Source organism: Biomphalaria glabrata, chromosome 2 (assembly GCF_947242115.1).
Source record: "Biomphalaria glabrata chromosome 2, xgBioGlab47.1, whole genome shotgun sequence".
Lineage (NCBI taxonomy): Eukaryota > Metazoa > Mollusca > Gastropoda > Planorbidae > Biomphalaria > Biomphalaria glabrata.
In genome coordinates this window covers 60,415,817-60,436,889 of record NC_074712.1, presented here as the reverse complement: position 1 = coordinate 60,436,889, position 21,073 = coordinate 60,415,817, and the positions used below count along the sequence as shown (strand labels likewise).

At 32.9% G+C, this 21,073-nt stretch overlaps 1 protein-coding gene across 1 annotated transcript; it reads right to left on the bottom strand.

Moving 5' to 3' along the window:
* Positions 1-5,947: 5,947 nt before the first annotated feature.
* On the bottom strand, positions 5,948-20,745 carry LOC106053514 (nucleolin-like). Its single transcript, XM_013209074.2, has 9 exons — positions 20,584-20,745; positions 13,413-13,820; positions 12,790-12,822; positions 12,491-12,635; positions 11,881-12,023; positions 11,331-11,463; positions 10,207-10,385; positions 6,366-6,463; positions 5,948-6,127 (listed from the first exon to the last, which is right to left on the bottom strand). The coding sequence occupies exons 1-9, from the start codon at positions 20,594-20,596 to the stop codon at positions 6,023-6,025; spliced, it is 1,257 nt and encodes a 418-aa protein (XP_013064528.2). The 5' UTR covers positions 20,597-20,745; the 3' UTR covers positions 5,948-6,022.
* Positions 20,746-21,073: the final 328 nt, after the last annotated feature.

Sequence of the window (21,073 nt, the reverse complement as noted above, 5' to 3'; positions counted from 1 at the left end):
GAAAATCATCGGAAAGGGGAGGGGTCTGTTGTGAGGGCAACATAGTTCCGGCCATAACTAATGCCCAGGGTGTCATTTAGGCTAATTCATTGTTTTTTTTTTTTTTTTACTGTTGCAATGTTTTATAAGTTTTGGTCTTTTCTTCAGCAATGAAGACTATTATGTCATAACCCAAACCTTCTGCAGGACGACCTGGCATGGCAGAGTGCAGTGTTAGAACTTGATACCATCGTGACGATGGTCCGAAGCGCATACCACTCGACCAGGCAGTGCCGGATAAAGCACTAACTTTTTTTTTCTTATCTTATAAATTACAGACGTTCCTTGGAAAGATAAGGTAATTACGTCCTATACGTATCCATTTGTTAATCATATAATCTACTAGTGCATGTTAATCAGAGACAAAGTCATTTTGGTATTCCTGGCTAAGTCAGAACATGACTGAATAGAATGCCACAAAACAAAAAGGTCAAGGTTATCAACATCTAAATTAAAATATTGAATGGGTCAGTGTTGTTGTGTTTTTTTGTGAGAGATTTAAGCTTAATAGTTAGAATAATGAATGATCAAAGACCCAGTAAGAAACAATTGCTTTATGATTTGTTTCTGTGCAGGGTCGGTCCTAGCGATTGCAGGGCCTTATGCGAAACGTATAGAGCGGGGCCCAGTCTGGTAAGGATAAGGATAATAAGTGCAAATTGCATTTTATTCATTCTTTACCAAGTAAAATACCTCGATCAAGTTAACTTTACGAACCTAGCGTGTAGCGAAGTCATACAGTATATTCTCAAAATTTTGTTTCTTGCATAGATCACGCTCAAAAGCATTAGCAAATATTGCCAAATTGTTCAATATATCTTCGTGAATTGTTGACCTCAAGTAATTGAATGACATCCCAATATGACAATTTTGTCTTTTTTTTTTCAGGAAATTTCTTGAGCCCGTAGAAAATCAGGAGGCAGCGGGAACCCTGAAATATAAGTTGTAATGGTTTATTTTAATTAATAATATACACTTAATATTAGCGCGGGGCCTATGAAAGTGCGGGGCCCACTGCGGCCGCATAGGTTGCAGTGGCCTAAGACCGGCCCTGTTTCTGTGGTAAGGGGAGTGAAGTCTATAAGATTCATTGTCTCCCCTTTTCTGTCATATGATTTTCACTGATAGCTAGCAAATAAAGATATCAAATGACTTGAGATACAGCCACACAAGTGAAGCAAGCAACTATATCATCATATGACTATCTTATATTTTTTTTTAAACTTTGACTTAATCAAATAGTTTGACTCAAATCTTTTATCAAATCTTTGAAAAAAAGTTAATCAGTGATATCGGGAGAAGAACTAACATTCTGTCTAACAGATCAAGACGCAATGCCACGCCCCCCAATACGTGTAGACCAACTAAATGGACAGCATATAAGCTCACACACTGAAACTATAACAGTGGGGAACTATATGTAGGCTAATTTCAAATAGAATAATAGAGAAATTAGCGCTAACAGGATTTAAAAAACTATAACAATGGGGATGCAAGCTTTTGCTCGACAAATTCTGACACTCAGTTTATCGCCAGTGTTATTCGTTAGTTTCGTATTTTCATTCTTTTCCTACCGACCATCAACAAAAAAATCTCTTTCCATTTCAGTAAGACTTTGGCATTTTTCAAGAATTGAGCTGAGCGGTAAAACGCTTGGATTCCGAACCGAGATCCCTGGCTCGAATCCTGGTGTAGACTAGGATTTTTTAATTTCGGGATCCTTAGGTATGCGAAGAGCTTAAGTGGTAATTGGTATCCTAAAGATACTGGGAAAATTTGAGCAACAAGTCCTAGTTTATTAAAACTGATTTGGTTTTCGAAGTTGGTGACAATAAAATCTCCTATCGCGGGGCCTGGATCGGTTGCCCCATTTGCCACCCCCTAAGGCCGCTCCTGTTCACTAGGATCCTTCAGTGTAAATTAAAGACCAGGACACAAAGTATGAATTTAATCTCATTATATCCAACCAAATTTTGTGTTCATTTTTTTGGCTCGAATCCTGGTGTAGACTGGGATTTTTTAATTTCGGGATCCTTAGGCGCCTCTGAGTCCACCCAGCTCTAATGGGTACCTGACACTAGTTGGGAAAAATTAAAGGCGGTTGGTCGTTGTGCTGGCCACATGACACCCTCGTTAACCGTAGGCCAAAGAAACAGATGATCTTAACATCATTTGCCTTATAGACCACAATCTCTGAAAGGGTAAAAAACTTACTTTCGCAATTGTTTAGTTTCTTACCTGTTGGATGGCTGCCAGGTCGTGTGGTAAGCGCTCTTAACTCGTCTCGATGGTCCCGGGTTCGGACCCTGCCCGCTGCCATACCCCAGCAGACCTGCAGAAGGTTTGGGATAGGATGTAGTTTTCAGTTCTAGATGATGAAGAACTGAAGCGTGGAGAACAAAACGAATCCTTTTCATTTTCTGTGAATTTTGTTTATAGTGTCAGATTGAAAATTGATCAACCAAAAGTGCACTGCTGTGCATAGGATGATGTTTCTCTTACATGCTATTAAAAGAAATAAAGTTTCCTTTTTTCAGACCTAACAATCTAAGGGGAATAGGATGTAAAGGTCATCTAATTCTGTAGACCACGGCTTACGAGATGTCATGTGGCCAGCACAACGACCTACCGCCTTTACTTTACCCCACCTAATATGATATATATAAAGGAATAATAACTCAGCCATTGGGAGAGATGTCAATTATTTATAACATGCCTATTTCTGTGAATGCAAGAGACGACTACAAGGTGGCCACACTTTGTCATCCTCTACAATCTACCTATGTACATTAGTGAACTGATCACATCATATGTTCCTCCGAGAGCTCTGCGCTGCTTGGACTCAATGCTTCTAGTTGTGCCACGTTTCTCCCTAAAGTTTGCAGGCTATTTCGGTGCAAAGACCAAAAGTTTGGAACTCGCTCCCCATTGATCTCAGACAAACAGCATGCTTCACTCCATTCAAGAAGAACATTAAGAGATCTACCTGTTAAAAACTTACTTTACTTTTTATTCTTATCTCTAAATTGTGTGATTTTTCTACTGGTGTTACTCTGATAATAATAATAATAATAAGGCCTGTCTTCGAGTCAGAAGATTAATGAGGAATGCAGTATTTCCCGTGGCTACGCAGCCCCAGCTGTGACCTACATATTTTTCCACATCCAGGGCAAGCATAACCATTGTCCGCAGGTGGTCCATTTAGATTTTCTTTTCGCCGTCTGCGTTTGTCCTCGGCAACGGATTTTCTTTTGGTCTCAAATGTGTATCCCGCAGCCTTTGTGAGTGACCTCCGGCTGTCTCGTTCCGAGGGCGCATACAGCCAGGTGCTCTCTTCTATGTCGTAGACAAGCCTTATTATTATAATTATTATGGCAGGAAAGCCAAAGACTTAGCAGAGTTGAAGTCATTGATTAACATGCATGACTCTATTGACACATGAAATGCGTAGGACGTAATTATTTTATTTAATAACGTCTGTAATACAGGTCTATAAGATACAGCTAATGGCATTTTTTTAGCATTAGATTAATTTATTAATTACTTGTGACAGTGAAAGGCGATTCGTGTGCTATTGAATGCATATTTATTCAATGACTTTCTTAGTAGTCTAAAGATCTATATGTCTGTCGTTTGTTTTTTTAAAACAACATATATATTTGTTCAAATTCAGATGCCTGTGTCTTAATGCATTATCAGCTCATGTGATCTTTTGTCTGTCTCCATATCAGCAAGTGAAGCTGATAAGCTCTGCATCGAGAGAACAGAAAACAGTTATCAGCCAAATACTGTTGCCCAAGTCGGTTGTTATCTCTTAATGCAGAGGCCCCTACAATTTTTTCAAAAGCTTTAAAGATTGAATGAATGAATGAATGAATATACTTGTATCTAAAAACATTCTTTATTTTAGAAGAAAGAAGTGGAGTCCTTGTAAATGTAATCTTATATTCCTTTTGAAAAAATTAATATGCATATTTTTAAAAAGTGTATAATTTTGAGTTTGTGAAGGGTAAGGCCCTTGGTAGACGCACTGTCATAAATTTGTCGCTGCATTTAGTTATTGAAGTCAAGTAAACCCTGAAATGCAAACTTTCACATTTTACAAACCCTGAAATGGTCTGAAATCATAAACCACAAACTTATGAAGCCATGCGAACTTGGCATAGATACTATTTTATCACCAAAATTGTACCAAAAAAAAAAAATAGTCATATTTAAATAGTTATAATGTATTAACTCTTTCTCTCCGTAATTATTTACCACATTCTGGTGGAATCAACGTTGGTATCGTCAGTTAGGAAACAAAGAGTTAAAATAAATTTGGTTTTAGGAAGACAAGTAGGCCTACACTTGAACTTCATCTGGTAAAAAAAAATGCTTGAAAAAAACAATAACATAAGTTTAAAATTGTAGATCATGACAAAATTAAACTTTTAATATAATACACAACTTGATTTTTAAAAAAAACTTAAAGACACTTATGGGCCTAACACTCAACATGATGAAAAACTCAGTATTAAGAAAACTTTTTTTTTAACTTGGTGAGAGACACTGTGTTAGGGGGCATCAGGATGCTTCCTTTTCCTAGATCCTGGACCTGCTATGGGTACTTTTGTCATAGATGTGACTGTGCCTGATGGTAGTTTTATGTGTCTCAGCGGTAGATATGGTAAAGACAAGAGTAGTGGACATAACTGATGAAATATGAGTTGCAGATAAGGTTGATGAGGCTTGTGCTATAGTACATATGAGGATGAGACATGATTTGTTATTCTTTTTTTTTCTTCTTCGTTCTCATTTTTATGTTGGAGTGTTCAGATGACTAGACAAATATATGAAATGAACTGTGCAGAGATTTTCAAATCAGGGAGCTCTCCATATAGTTTTCTTTCTATTGGAGTGTTTTGTGGCCAGTGTCTTATCAAGCTTCTTCTTGTATAGAAAGGCCCGGGCTGATTTTGACACCAAGTCAGCCCCTGCTATAGGCCTTGCGTGTGCCGCCTCGAACGGAGAAAGCAAAATTAAAAAACAACAAAAGACGGTACCTATATTACTTATAAGGATTTGGTGTTCACTGTATGCATGTGTACATGTCGAACACCCCTACCACCCCCTGGATCCGCCAGTGTACTGAAGTCTATTACATTTATTTCATACAAAAGTTATTTTAAGTTACGTTCACAACAGAAGTTGTTCAAGTTAAGATCTAATACGTCTACAGAGATTTAGTTGTCTACCAGCAGTTTGGTGCTTTAAGTCAATGCTCAGACACGAGGACAGGCAGAACATCACAAACACAATGACAAAGTCTACCCTCAAGCAAAGCTTTTCATCAGTCCCTAGACTTGGCCTAAACTCCCTAATGTCAGTGCACAGAGCGCAGCTTCTGCACCAACTTGGCTTGTGATGTGCATGGCAGATTTGTAACAATACCTAACCAATTATTTTGACCTGTAACAATTGCTTCTATTTGTTGGGAACAGCTTTTTTGACAGTTTGCTAGATGTGACAGTAGTGTGGATCAAACCATCTACTAGCCAGCTATTTGATGAGAAGCTGTATGGTTTTAATGTTGTGCCAAAGTAAAGTAGTTTAAAAAACATTTTTGTAAAAAGTTGTTACTGGTAGGTCATTGTGTACCCATGTCTTAAGTGAATTAAAATGAGTCCTACAAAGAGGGTATGGTTGACAGTTACATAGGAGACTGTTATGTCTGCAAAGGTGTAGGTATATTTATTGTTTGTTTAAGGGACAAATGTTCAATACTTAAAAATTTTTAACCAGTTGTTAATTTGTTAAGTATTTAGCTTACATGCACACAACTTGGTCAAATGTTATATTTAGTTCATACAAACAACTTGGTCAAATATTCAGTGAGCACACAGATAAAAAACAAAAACAATGGATATCACATTTAAGATAATTAAATTTAATATACATAAACTCATGGTCTCTTTTTATAAAACAAGAAAAACAGTACAGTTTATTCATCATCATCATCGTCTTCCTCATCATCATCGTCGTCTTCCTCATCATCATCATCATCATCTCCTTCACCCTCCTCTCCATCTTCCTCCTCCTCATCATCCTGTTAAAAAAAAAGCACACAACTCAAATTTGATAAATTTTATGTTACATCTACATAAGAGGTAAACATTTTAGTCCTAATGAACTAGAAGATAAGCCAATTACAATAATGCCAGGTTTATGAAGGACTTCTATTGACACATTAACATAACACCCATTAATGTAGACTCCTTTGCCAAGGGAAATAATTATGAATGGTGACAATATACACAACCACAACAAACAAAATACTATCCTACCTCGTCATCATCATCATCATCGTCGTCGTCGTCATCATCATCATCTTCTTCCATTTTTTCTGGTTCTTTACCCTTTGCAGGCTGTGCTTTCTTTACTTCTGCTCAAGAAAAAAAAAGTTTACAAGAATCAGTCCAATGGTTACTGTATGTACATGTAGAGGAGCATGAGACAGTTTGGACTGATTTAAATTGTGTATCAACAAATAAAATTCATTTTTTCACATTCTTATCTAATTTTGTGAAATTCTGCTTGCCATATTTTCTGAAAGGCTAGTATTTTGTGTTGAGCCATTATTTTTTAAATCTAAAACAGGAAAAGAAATGTAAATGTAAGAATTATATTTAACAGCAAAAAAGTTTCGAGTGAATTAACCAGAGAAAATTAGATACGGTATAAAATAGTCTGGTAAACAAGAAGATTCTTAGTTTTTTATTTTGTATACTATGCATTTTAAGTTACTTGAATCAAATTTCAAATTTGTTAATGACTAGTGATGAGTATATATAAGTTGCTTTTAAATTTGATTCAGAAAAAAGAAAAAGTAATATGTTTATATATTTATTTGTAATGGTCGATATCAGATTAAGATGTTTAACACAATAACTCTGACTTCGCAACAATGCTCCCAGAATTAAAATGTTATAACTTCCCTTTTCCCCAATGTGTTTCTACAACGAGAGATGTTTTTAAAGAGAGGGGGGCTTAAAACATCTAGATCATGGAGACTTTTTGGGACTCAGTGAATTTTTTATTCAAATTATCATAAAAAGTTTTGTGTTTTAAAAGTATTATTCTTTGTTATATACAAGGGCATGCATTCTACTTTAATCCAATACCAAATATTTCATTTTCTAATTTTAAAAAAGGGAAAAAAGTTTAATCAGAGTATTTATTCGCACTCCAAAAGGGGCGAAAAGATAAATTCTGTCCAAATATGGAAAATAATTCTGGAGTCAAAGAACATTGAATAACAGATACATATTCTATTTTTTAAATAAGTGGGCCGATACTGAAAATTTATCCTTTTCTTTTTAATCCTAAAAAAAAACTTGAGTACCGGTTGAAATAAGGTTTTTGCATCTAATATTATACAAGTATTGGCTATCTTTTTATCTTAATGTGTGGTGTGGTAAATGGCTTAGCTTCTCAAATGACGAGTCTCTAGTAGTAATCCTAACAAAGACTAGAGCAGTGATGGGAACAGAGTTTGCATAAATTTTAGTCTACACCTGTGTTTTTTAATTGGCCAATCACAGTGACTTAAACAAGATGTTGCTGAATTCTTTTTAAATTATATAGAAAGAATTAATTATATTTAATATTTTCTTTAATTAGTCTTACATATTAATGCATGCAGGACACTATTGTTTATTGTTTGTACATTAAGATAAGAGGACTTTTGACTTTTGCAAATTTATATCTTGTCCAAGTATTCTATTCAAACCACTCTATTGGAATAAATTAATGTTGCAGACATTTTACTGGTACTGTAACAACTTCTCTCTAAAACAACTATAAAGAATTAATGTGCTTGAAAATCAAAACATGCCTCAGTATTGGAAATGCTTCAAAAGTATGTCTGTTTCATTACTCATTAATTTGTAAATGGATGAAAAGGAACTTTACTTAGGCTCACTAAAAATGCTAAAAAAAAAGCAATTGTGAGAAAGCTGTTGAATCTCTGCTGAGTTCTGAATCAAAAAGAACCAGATGATGGAGAGAATGTTCAGCAATAAAACTGCATATGAGGCTTCCTTGTGTGACTCTTTTCATGCAGATACAAGTTGTCTGTAAGATGATTGTCTCTAGGACTATGGCACTACCACAAAGGGCTTTTAACGCATTAGTTAGAATTAGATATAGGAAAATATAAATATAGGACTTTATTACTATTAGATCTGTAAGAGTCTTTCTACTAAATAAATAGTAATGTAGATCTAAATTTAGGTGGTAATCCATACATTTTGTTTTGCTGTCAAGAGATTTGTGACCTTTAAATGGTATCTTTCATTGTCAATAAAATCTATATAGATCTATTCTATTCCCATTTTCTTCCAAAAACTTCTAGATGGCAGACAGGCAAAGCTAATAGGGGTCAGGCATAATCTTACAACTCTGAAATTGCCCATTCAAAGTCTAGATATGGATCAAAAGTACTGAAGTTAAAAATCTAAATCTTATCTAGACTGATTCAAATCTAGACTTTTAGCTCTTTTTAAAAGTTATAAATCTCTCTAGATCTATACTTTAACTTTGTCAGTAGACCAATACGGATTTCACATGTTCAAGACAAATCAAGTCTTATTTTGCATTCTTTTTTTTCATTAAAAAAAAATCTGATATTCTTTGTCAAAGAAAAAATGGATCAGAAGAAATTTTCACAATTTTGAAAATTTTCAGAAAAATTACTATCACTGAATATTTAGCTTCAGGATTTCTAGGAGTCCACTCTAATGGGTACCTGATATAGAAGTTAACCCACGAAGCGTCTTAAGAAACTTTTCAGTGGCGTTCGGGGAGTTTTAGCATTTTTAATGCATGTTAGAAAATGGTCTTAAAATGCCATAAAGTGAAGGTTGATATCCATGTTTTATATATATTCTGAAAGGTAATTGGACAGCGAACACTATAGATCATATATTGAACACCTGAATTTGATCAGTTGACCTTGACCCTGACCTAATTAGTATGATTGATTTTTTTTATCAACAAAAAAGCTTGTTTGCTGACCTGTGAGAAACATTTTTAGAGCTATAACAAAAGTTTTGATGTAATTGGATAGCCCATTCATTTTCCTTTATAAATAGATATAATTTTGTTAAAAATGGACCATTAGATTTGAAAAAAAAATTTTTTTTAGTGACTTGGTTACCCTTTTAATACAAGTAACAGTGAAGGAAAAAAAAAATAGATAAAAATCGTTTTTTTTTTGTTCAGTTAAGTTAAAAGCATTTAAAGATTGAAAAAATAGAATACTTAATGCATAAAGAAGTCAATATTATCATTAATATGCTTCAATCTATCTTAAAATGTCTTAAATTTCACTAAATTTTGACTAGGTCTAGGTGCAGATCGAGTCCGGTCTCTAGTCTAGAGTCTAGATATAGAGTCTAGAGTCTAGATATAGACTCTAGACTTTAGATGACTACGGACAGTACGGACATAAATCATCGGCCACTTCATGAATAGATCTAGATCTAATATATAAAATATTCTCATTATTCCTAGATCTAAATCTAATTGTAATATTAAAAAAGAACAACTAAAAGTATTTGAAACTTTGTTTTGTAACATCTCATGGACCCGGGCTAGCATCGGACATTGCAAGAAAAATTCGCCGGTGAATAATCAGCATGTAAACACAAAAACAGATGGGGAAATGGGCTATTTTTGGATCTGACAGGAAGAAGAATGTCTAATAGATCTGAAGTTTAAAAATGGTCACTTTAAAACGTGGATTGGAATAGAAAATCATCAGTCTAAAGTCAGCCGATTATATCGGCCGGGACGCCACAGAAACGAAATGGCCGACGACGCTTCGTGGGTTAAAGTAAGTAAAAGTAGTAAGTTATTGTGCTAACCAAATGAAACCCTTGCCAACCACCAGCCAACCTTACATCATCAGCTTCATGGATCCCAATGTCTGTAAAGGGATCCTATTAATTTAATAATTCTACAAGCTTTTATTTCAGTTTGAATGGGGCTCTTCACTGATTTATGTAGAACTGTTACAAAAAACATGATATGCTGTTTGTATTTTCTTCAAATATTGTGTGTGCTGGCCAAACAACTTCTTAAAACTAGTTCAACAGTGCTGATGTTTTCAATGTAGAAACTCACCTTTGGTTTTAGTCTGCTTTTTTTGAGCCTCCTTCTTGTTCTCAGATTTCTTCTCTTCCTCTGGCTTCCTAACCTTGGCATACAAAACAACTAGAGTATTGTCTTTCATGCTAATTTCCTGTGTTTTATCATGATACTCTTTTGCAAGCTGAGCAGTGGCGAATGTGGCAAATCCATAGCTACAGAAATAAAAATGAGGAAATTAAAAGCATTGAATCTAATAAAAGACTTGTTTGTTTTTAAACATCTCTACTACAATTGTAAAATAGCACAGAAGATGACCAAACGAGCTTCCACTGGGCAGAGTTGCTAAAATTAACCAGGAAAATGAACTGAACATAGTTGAAATTTCAAGACAAAATTAGATAGTTCAATTATATAATTATACAAACTCTCTATACATTTAATTTGATTATTTTAACAATAAAAGCAGACCTTTTACTTATATAACAACTATAATGCATTATTAAGTCTATCAACAAAATATGGAGTTGTTGCCTCTAAAAGGATGAAATTGAAATAGATTAAAACAGTAACTCAAACCAGATGTAGGGACAGGAGAGACTGCACCAGTAAGAGGAGATAAGACAAAGGTAAATGGAGAAGGGAAAAAAAAAAGACCTGCAGAAAGTTTAGACCTATCTCTAAAGGTGAACAAGGCAAGATGAGGTACAATTTTAGGTGTAGAAACTGACACTGATCATAAAATGTCAACTGTATTCTACTTTTAAATTGCTTGTTCCGGTAAGCTATCAGAGTCTTTACATGAAGAATACAATGCACAATTCATTGAAATATTGCACTTCCATTTAGACATCTAATATGTTGATTCACAGTTTTGTCTCACAACAAGAAGCCTAAATATTTGAATGATTAAGTTACATCTGTCTGCCAAGTATTCCTATTTTTACAACTTTGCTAACAGAATGTCCAATTAAAAGTACAGCGTGTCTAAGACATACATATTTAAGTTTTGGCATACACTGACAATCATGGCATAGACTTAAAAATCAGACAGATTGTAAAATAAACTTGATTTACAACCTTGCAACACTTCTTTGGTAAGACAAAATCATGGTAGTTGTATTATTCAAAGCAAATTAGAAATAAATAGCTTTACATACCCATATGCTTTTTTATCTTTCTTCCTGATAGGTATCACAATTTCTTTAGCCTTGGGGAAAATTTTTCGTAGGTCTGCTTCAGTTGCATCAGCAGGTAGACCAGCTATATACAGCTTCAGTGGATCAAACTCTTCTGAAAATACACAGATGTCCCACATTTTTGTTGACAATGGTAGACCTCAATCCTTAACTATAATTAAGCTGCTAGCAAGCATAGACCTCAATCCTTAACTATAATTAAGCTGCTAGCAAGCATAGACCTCAATCCTTAACTTTAATTAAGCTACTAGCAAGCATAGACTTCAATCCTTAACTCTAAGCTGCTAGCAAGCATAGACCTCAATCCTTAACTTTAATTAAGCTGCTAGCAAGCATAGACCTCAATCCTTAACTATAATTAAGCTACTAGCAAGCATAGACCTCAATCCTTAACTATAAATAAGCTACTAGCAAGCATAGACCTCAATCCTTAACTATAATTAAGCTGCTAGCAAGCATAGACCTCAATCCTTAACTTTAATTAAGCTACTAGCAAGCATTAACCATTTACCTGTTTGTTTTTGTTCCTTCTTATGTTTGCTTTTTTCTCCAACATAGTCAACCACTAACTGTTTGCCCCTGATGGAAGCAGCTTCCAAGACTTTGACATTTTTCTCTGCTATTTCTTCACTAGCAAACTCAACATATGCATAACTAAAATAAATTTAATATATTGTTTATCAGAATAGATTAGACATTATAAAGTATAAATGCTAACTTTAGTTCAGTTTAAAGCTCTTATATATTGTGTAATTAATTTTTTATTTGACTTCAGGTTAGTATTATGTGGTCATCTAAAAAATGCTTTGCTTCCTAACTAAATGATTGGCACCTGAAGGTACCTTGAAGTATAGATTCACCAAAAGGAGAAAGGGAAAGAGCTAGTTTAAGTGCAAATGATTAAGTAGGAATTTGATATCAGATAGCACTGACATATTTTAGTACAATGAGATGTAATTGGTCGGTACTTTATTGAGGAAAGAGCTGAGCAGGCCAAAGGGCCCTCATACTAAGTATTGACATCAGAAACAGGGAAACTCAACATAGCCAGCGAATTTATATATATACATGTTTTAGCTACACAGTCTTCTAATCAAACAAAACGTTTTGGTTAAACTTACGCTGATCTATTTCTTTTCTCATTAAATTTATTCATATTTATCCTTAACCTAACAAGCTTGATGTCACTGGAAAGTGCTTTGATTTCTTTGACAGAACAATTTCCTGGTAAATTTTTAACAAACAATGTTCTTGCATCATAATTGCCTAGAGAAAAAAAAAAGTATTTAAAACATTATGCAAAAGATTGTATTGTATATATCTATATATACCGGTATCTATCTATATATATATATATCAAGACTTAAAATAAGATTTCAAGAATGCTTAAAAACTTAATATGGAGAAACAGATGGCTTACCTTTTCGCTCAGTGTCTGTCGTAATCTTTGAAGCTTAATGAGATAAGAAAAAGAAAATTCAATTATTTTGTTTTATTGTTCCCAGTCTTACAACACTGACAATTAGACAAATATACAATTTTAATTTTTTTAAAAACATTACATCAGTCAATGAGTTAGGATCACACATGCTGATTATTACCCTGTTCCAATTGCATAATTATTCTAGCCATTTGTTACTTTCTATCTTTTTTTATGAGAAATTGACAAAGATCTATTATTTAGTTTTTTTTCACATTTACCTTTCAATTTCAAATTTATTCACAATTTGAACAAGCAGATGTGTTAAATTGACTTGGAGTAATATTTTGCAATAAAAGGGTCTTTAATTTAAGTTTTTTTATTTTTTGTTCAGACTGGTTGAAGGAGATATGGAATGCTGTTCAGGCATATAAACCTTTTTTTTTTAAATGTGATAGTGAGCTTACTTGAGGAGCTTTTATATTTCTGGTTTTAGCTATAATGAGGATTTTTTTTTTTTTTAGCAATGATGATGTGACAGGAGCAAAGGTTAAAGATAGTGTCTTCCATAAATGAAAATAATGGGAAGCTGACGATAACCCCAGAAAAAAAAAATCCCCTACCTGTATTAGAGGCAGGTTCTTTGATGGGAGATGTTTTCTGTTCTACTTTTACATTGCTAGCAGATTTATCAGCTTTGACAGGTGAAGCAAGTTTGATTTTCTTGCTAGAAGGTTGAACAACTTCAGCATCTTCCCCAGCCTCATCCTCTGAATCTACTTCCTCTTCACTTTCTTCAGATTCTTTTTTGGCTGGTGTTTTAGATTTCACAATTTGTTTCTTCCCAGAATTTTTGGCAGATTTGGGAGTGTTTTTTAGCTGCTGCTGTTGAGGAGTTTGGGCCTTCTGCGCTGATTTCTGTGGTTGAGGTGTGTTAACTTTTTTATTTTGTGGTGTAGACAAGGGAGATTTTGGAGGGACTTTTGACTGTGCTGGTGAATCTGATAATTTCCTTTTTCTGTTTTGCTGACCTGTAACAAAACATGTTATACATTAGCAATTAATGTTTGAAAAAAAAATCCAAATTGTGTCAATTAACATGCTCCATCCTCTTTTTTTTTTTAAATTAATACTCCATCAGTTTTACCATACCAGTGGGCCAAACTTTTTTCTATTCAGTTAGGTTAGCTATGTATAAATGAGATTGTCACGAGTCAACTTTGACCTAATTCGATCAGTTTCTAGAAGCCCAGGTCAAGTCAGAGATGACCAGAGTAAACAAGTTAATTATAGTCATCCAATCAGAAAACAAGGATAAGGGAGAAAAAAAAAGCACACATCAGCTTCTAGAAGGTCACAGTTACTAAAATAATTAGGGGAGAAGTTTCTATGATTCTGGAAAGTATGATTGAGAAAAGTATAAATATGGGGAAAGTTTTGTAACGCATTGTAACGATTTTTGATAATAACGATCTTATGTTTAAACGTTTGTGGGTCCAGCAGTTGAAGTTATTTTAATTGAATTTGTAACATAAAGTTATTTCAGTAATTAGTTATATCAGTTAAAGTTTCATTCTATGAAGATATATAAGTAAAGTTATTGAATTGAGAAGTAATTTGAAGAAGTTTACTAAATAAGTTGAAAGATGACACAAATGTTTCTTTGTGTATTATCAAATTATTCATATAATCTCCAGCGTGATGATTCTGTTTGAACCATAACTAATATTAGAAGAAATACCCATTCATGAATAAACAGAAATCTTCACAGATGTACCTATTTTCAAATCTAGCTATTTTATAACATTTTACTTTAATTTTTTGTTTACTTTTTATCATTTTTTTTTTAGTATAGAACAAGAACTAAATTTAGATCATCCAACACAAACAAATCATTTCACAACTTTAATTAAAACATGCCACTGCTCCAGAAGAGAGTTGCTTGATAAAAAATTTCATAATAGACAATAATCCTAATAAAACGTACATTATTAATATAAACTTATATTTCTAACTGTATCAATGTTATCCTTGTACTACAAGTAGAAGTGTAAATATTAATTTTTAATGGAAAAAAAAATGGACGAACAGGGACGACAAATATTAGCCAAGAGCAATTACTGACATTATATCAAACTATTTTGACAACACTTTTGTTGTACAATCCTCGCTGACTGAGTGATTCTTGATGTTGTAGTCACATACTGTTATTTAACACACAACAAAGAGATTAACATAAGTGCTTCATTTTAAAGAATAAACTACATCGTAAAAAGGTTGTCTTTTTTTTTATACACGTTTCATACCTGGGATATTTAGGATCTAAAAATAGTTTAGTAAACAAATCAATAAAAGGTCACTCATTTCAGTGAATCAACTCAATGCATAACATTTTTTCAAACCAAGTCAGGGAAGATGCATAAAGCATCTAAAGAAGTTTAACATTGACTCTGGCAACAATCCAATAAAGTATAATGGGAAAAATAGTTCAATGCTGGGACAAGTCCCAAAAAGCATGCGTAGCACATGAGATGCCCTGATCACATCTGACCTCCCTATTGACTATAGTGGTGGGTGCCCAGGACTGAGCAAGCTCGTTTAACACAGTATAAGAAAGGCCACAGTCCATTTGGCACATATATCACACCACACAGGCCACACCTTGACTCAATGTCTCCCCACTGCAGGGAGGAAGGGAAAAACGAGCCCCATATTCTTTTTGACTGATTCAGAGTTAAATCTCTGTCTCAACAGGTTTGAGAAACCATAAGATCAATTATTGTAGAGAACAGCATTGTTGTATCTTTAACAGGAAAAAAGTTGTAAAAATGGCATAATTCACATAAACTTTTGTTGAGAAAAATTTAACAGATTGGCGTAAAATACAAATAAAAATGATCTCTAATATCTTATGTTTACAAAAAGTAATCAAAATTAGCCCTGAAATCAAATACAATGTACTAAAACTTTGATGGAAATGACCACCCCTAAAAAAGGGTAAAATGTACTGACACACTTTTACGCCATTTTTTGGGAGATTAAAAAAAATGGATTTAGGTCAGTTTATCAAAGTACCTAGCTTAGACCTAAATAAGTACTGGTATTGTAATATGTCTGTTTATGTGATGCGTTACTGGGCATCTTACATTTAAGACTTATGTGTATTGTCAACTTCTAAGCAGAGATGGGTGATATGGAGCTGCACCTTCCATATGGACTATGGAGGATGTGAAAATGACTAAAATCTGTTTGTCTTGATATGGCCGCAATGTAGATTCTAAATAACAAAATTTAAAGATTATAACACTTTTGAAACACCATACTTTTCACACAATTTTAAGATTTTAACACTTTTAAAACACCATACTGGCATACTTCTCATGTGTTCGAGAGTTTATTATTATGTTTGATTCTTGAAGGTAGCGCTAGAAAAATGTTTGAAACTTTATACTTCAAGGTCTTGAAAGCATCGACCTGATCCACTTTAACATCACATCTAATTTTAATGATGAGTAGTAATACAATGAAACATATCTTTTAAGACTTAAGCTTATTAACCCTTTGGATCCTCGCAGTGCCCTGCCCTTACTTTCCTATTCCCCTAGGCTCCTGGGGAAAATTACGCTTTACACAAGCATGATTAAAAACAAACTAATGGTATTAAAACTTTTAAATGAACTATTTTATTTTGAGAGAAATTTATTAGAATCTTTATCTCATATATATTTTCTTGGTATGCCAGTCTTATCAGCATGTAGACCCCCATTCCTTCGATGAATCTGTTGCTGGTATAGATGTAGATCTAGTGTTTTTATTTACTGTAACTGTACCGATTTTATCTAGATGATCGTTGAGTCAATCTCCATTTCCCTATCATTAGTATCTTTGTAATAATTTTCTAGATCTAGTTCATTTCTTAGAATCATTGAGGATATAGTTTCCTGCTTCATGCAAAATGTATAATTTTGTATTTTTTCAATTTTTTGGATCAGAGTAGACTAGAGTACCTAAATCAATTAAGTGTTTTTTCATTTTGTAATTTAATTTACCATTTAAAAACACAAAACTCATTCGAGATTATTGTCATTTACCATAAGTCGAATAGTCCTGCGTGGATTGTCTTTTTTCTTTGGATTTTTAATTACGGACATTAGGTTTAAGGTAAGGTGCGCGAGACTGATATGGCGGAAAACAGATTGAGCTCTCAACATTCTACTTTAAGGACCATTTTTTTGACCAATTTCAAAATTACTTTTATTGACATATTATATATCAAATTTATTGCCCAAGAATAGAGGAATTCAAAAAAAATAAAATCAGAAGCAACAGACAATTATTTAACTTGAAAAAATGAGGTCAAACACACTTACCCCTAATAATGAAAAATTCATCACTCACAGAAGATATGTCCCATAATCCATGAATTTCACAAATTCACAATATTATTTATAGAAAAATATATCCCAAAGTAAAGTATATTTATAGAACATTTGAAAAAAATATAAAAACAAGTTTTTTAAGTCATTTATGCAAATTAATTGAGCCACCCCAGACCCCACCCCCTCCGTAAAAAAAAATAGGTTGCAAATTATACTTTATCATTATCCTAAATAACAAAAACATAATCAGTTTAGACATATTATGTATCAATTTTAATGCCCAAGAAGAGAGGAATCCAAAAAAGTAAATTCATTATCATCAGACAAGTATTTAACATAAAAAAATGAGGTCAAACACACTTACCCCTAATAATGAAAAATCCATAATTCACAGAAGATATGTCCAATAATCCATGAATTTCACAAATTCACAATATTATTTGCTTAAAACTATGTCACAAAGTAAAGTATATTTATATAACATTTGAAAAAAAAAACAACAACCTTAAAAAGTATTTATAATTAATAAATAAGCCCCCTCTTCGGCCCACGCTACCAATAAAAAGTCTTTTTTTTTTCTCTTATCTTCATGTTAAAACATGATACTATTTATATCAATTTTAGATAAAGGTTATAGATATGTATAATTTTAGACTAGAAAAGATCTAATATTAAATGAAATATTATCAAGATTTAGATCTATTCTAGTTCTTGATCACTTTTTAGATCTAGGTCTAGAGTACTCTACTTAGAGTTAGACCTAATAAAGCTTAACTTGCATGGTGCATGATCTATATCTATTGACTATTCTGTTTACTATCTCAAATAATCTCAATCTTTGTATCTGTAGTAACTGTTGCTGAGAAAAAAATAAAAACAACTTTTATAATTTGGTTAATATGTGTTTGTTGTTATTTTTAACTATGTCACTATGTCTATTGAATCTCTTCTACTCTTGTTTATAATTGACTAGATCTAGATTTTTTCCACTTTAACTTTAAGTAATTTAAGATGTAGATCTAGAGATCAGATCTAATTTAACCCTACTGAGTTTATAAGATCCTATGAATTAGATTTAGATATATAAAATCTTAGATCTAATCTACATTTAGATTCCTAGATCCACACGTGTACATCGCTAATTGACTATCTACTAGTAGTACTAGTTACTAGATCTAGAAATGACTAGATCTAGATAGTAGATTTAGATCTCATATTTTTTTCCATTTTAAAATCTAGTCCTAAGTCTTACTATGAATTATATTTAGACGTAGATATAAGGCTATATAAATTATATAGATCTAAGACCTAGAGTCTACATTTAGACTTAGACTAGATCACTACGGTCTTGATTCTTGATCCACGTGTGTACATCGCTACTTGACTATCTACTAGAAATGACTATATATAAATATAGATCTAAATCATCTAGCTCTAGATCTAATCTATCTTGATAAGAGAATTTAGATCTAGATCAGTAAATATTTAAATAATTTCACGCTTATTAACTCTAATGACTAGATCTAGACTAATCTAATCTCAGAGTCTAAGTCCAGTGACCTAGATCTAGTCCTAGACCTAGAGATCGATCTATGTCTAACTAATCTAAAAGCATTTCGCTAGATTGATTTTAAAATATGGTTAAGATCTAGTCTTTATAGATCTAGATCTGTAGAAACTATTATAGATCTAGAGATAGATTAATTTAGATCTAAAATCTAAGTTCAAAATGTGCCCCCCCCCCTCGCGCTGAAACATCGCATTGCCGGACCGATTTTATGACGCATGCAATGCACCAATATTAAAGTAAAATAATTGCCGTAGTAGTCGATATTAATTTAAAAATTATAGGTTTTTAGCTTTTACAGACTAAGATCTCAATTCAGAGGTGCGCCTTCAGGTTGACTAAGTCAAAACGTGTGTTTGTTTGTTTTTATCGCGCGCGCCTGGCTAAAGATAGATACCCGTGTTCCCGTCCTTGAAGTTAATTATTGAAGAAAACGACATCCTATTATTAAAGCAGAATAATTAACTAAGCAGTTGATATTATGAACTGAATTATCTGTAATAGATTCTGTCTATAATTACCTTTGCTAGAATTATCGCTTCGAGTATTTCTGAGCGAATGACAAAAAAAAAAAGCACTTTGAACGGGAGGTCATGAAGTCAATTCCGGCGACCTCCATTCTGATTGGTGTTAAAAAAAACGAGATTTTATAAATATTTTTTTATTTTAAATAACCAAAAAATAAAAAAAATAATTAATTATGATGATAGAAATACAAAAATAAGTGTTTTGAAACGAAAATCGGCAAAATGTAATTTATATTAAAAAAAAAATGTACACATTGTTTGGCGACATCACAACTTCAAAAATTGCATCGAGGCTATTTTTTTTTTCAAATTTAAGACAAAAGAAGCATTTTATTTACTTTTTTTTTTCTTTATGGTGTATAACAATCATTTTTAAATACTAAGTATGTATTTTATACATGAGTTATATTTCTAAAATATGTTTCTTACCTTTTGAAATGGGATCACATAAATCCAGAAGTAAATGTTGTCTGTCTTTTTGGCAATACTTCATGATATTCACAAATGCACAAATTCCATATAAAAACGAATTTCAAAAAAATTTTGCTAATGAAGCTTCCAGAAACATAGATCTATCCATCAATAAAAGCAAATATACCACAGATGGTCTATATTCAGAGATAATGAATATTGAACTCGAAAAATGCATTTTCAATAGAGAATCTGTTTTCCGCCATATGTTGGGCCTGGGCTGGCGGGGCGTGGAGTTTTTAACACGCAGACCGATAAATGGGCTGGCGGGTTCAAAAGGTTAAGACAAATGAAATGGATGAGGAGTTCATAGATACAGTTTTTTCCTCCTAGGTCTAGATCTAATTCTTACTAAGCGGAGATCCGAAATGCACAAATTCAAACATAAAAAATGTTGCCATTGTTTAGCCAGTTTAGGGATGTGAAATAAAAAATTTATCTTCGAAAAATTAATTTTTCGTTAGTACATCATTAAAAATAAAATACTTTGAAAGAACTTTCCACGACCAATGGTGTATAAATTATGACTAAGTTGAAGTTGAATAGTTAGAAAGTTATGATTTTTTTTCTGGCGTTTTGACCTAGCATTCAACATAGGTTGACATGGAGTCTTTCCTATCAGTATCTTACTATCTACTCATTATAGACTCATGATAACGACATAAGTCATAACTCAAATAGACTCAATAGAGTCTAAATCAAATGTTTCAAAGTGAGACTGTCACTCTCAGTCACTCACTGACTCATGACTGTGAGTTCCAGAGATTTGAATTTGAGAGATTAATTTAATTATTTATTCAACTTTATAAAATTTAGATTCTAAAGAGATCTACTGGTCTATAGAATTTACCTTTGACAGTCATTTTCCTCTGTTTGGTCTACTTTGCTTTTCAGGGATGCTTTATACTTATGTCTAACTAGAGTCTACAACCACGTTGTGGATTATTCCTAAGAAGCACGTTGCTAAAGATAGAAAACCCTCACTCAGTAAATAAAATTTCGATTACAATGTTCTGGCTGATGAATGACTATTTAAGTTAGCATTTTTATTTTGTTATGTATAAAAGAAACTAGATCTATTTGATATCGCGATTTTATGCTCATTAAAAATTTTCTTTGCTTTTTGTATATTAATCTATATATCAACTAAATATATATATATAATTAAAACAACTGTTGTATATGTAGTGTATGATATTTTTATCCAATGATAAAGGCGTTAGACAAAAGTGCGGACTTAAAAAATAATGTTATCGATTACTTATTTCTTGCTGCTCGAGGCTGTTTTTTTTTTGTTTTTGTTTACTGTGACCCTTGCTTTTTGTAATACCCCTTCCACC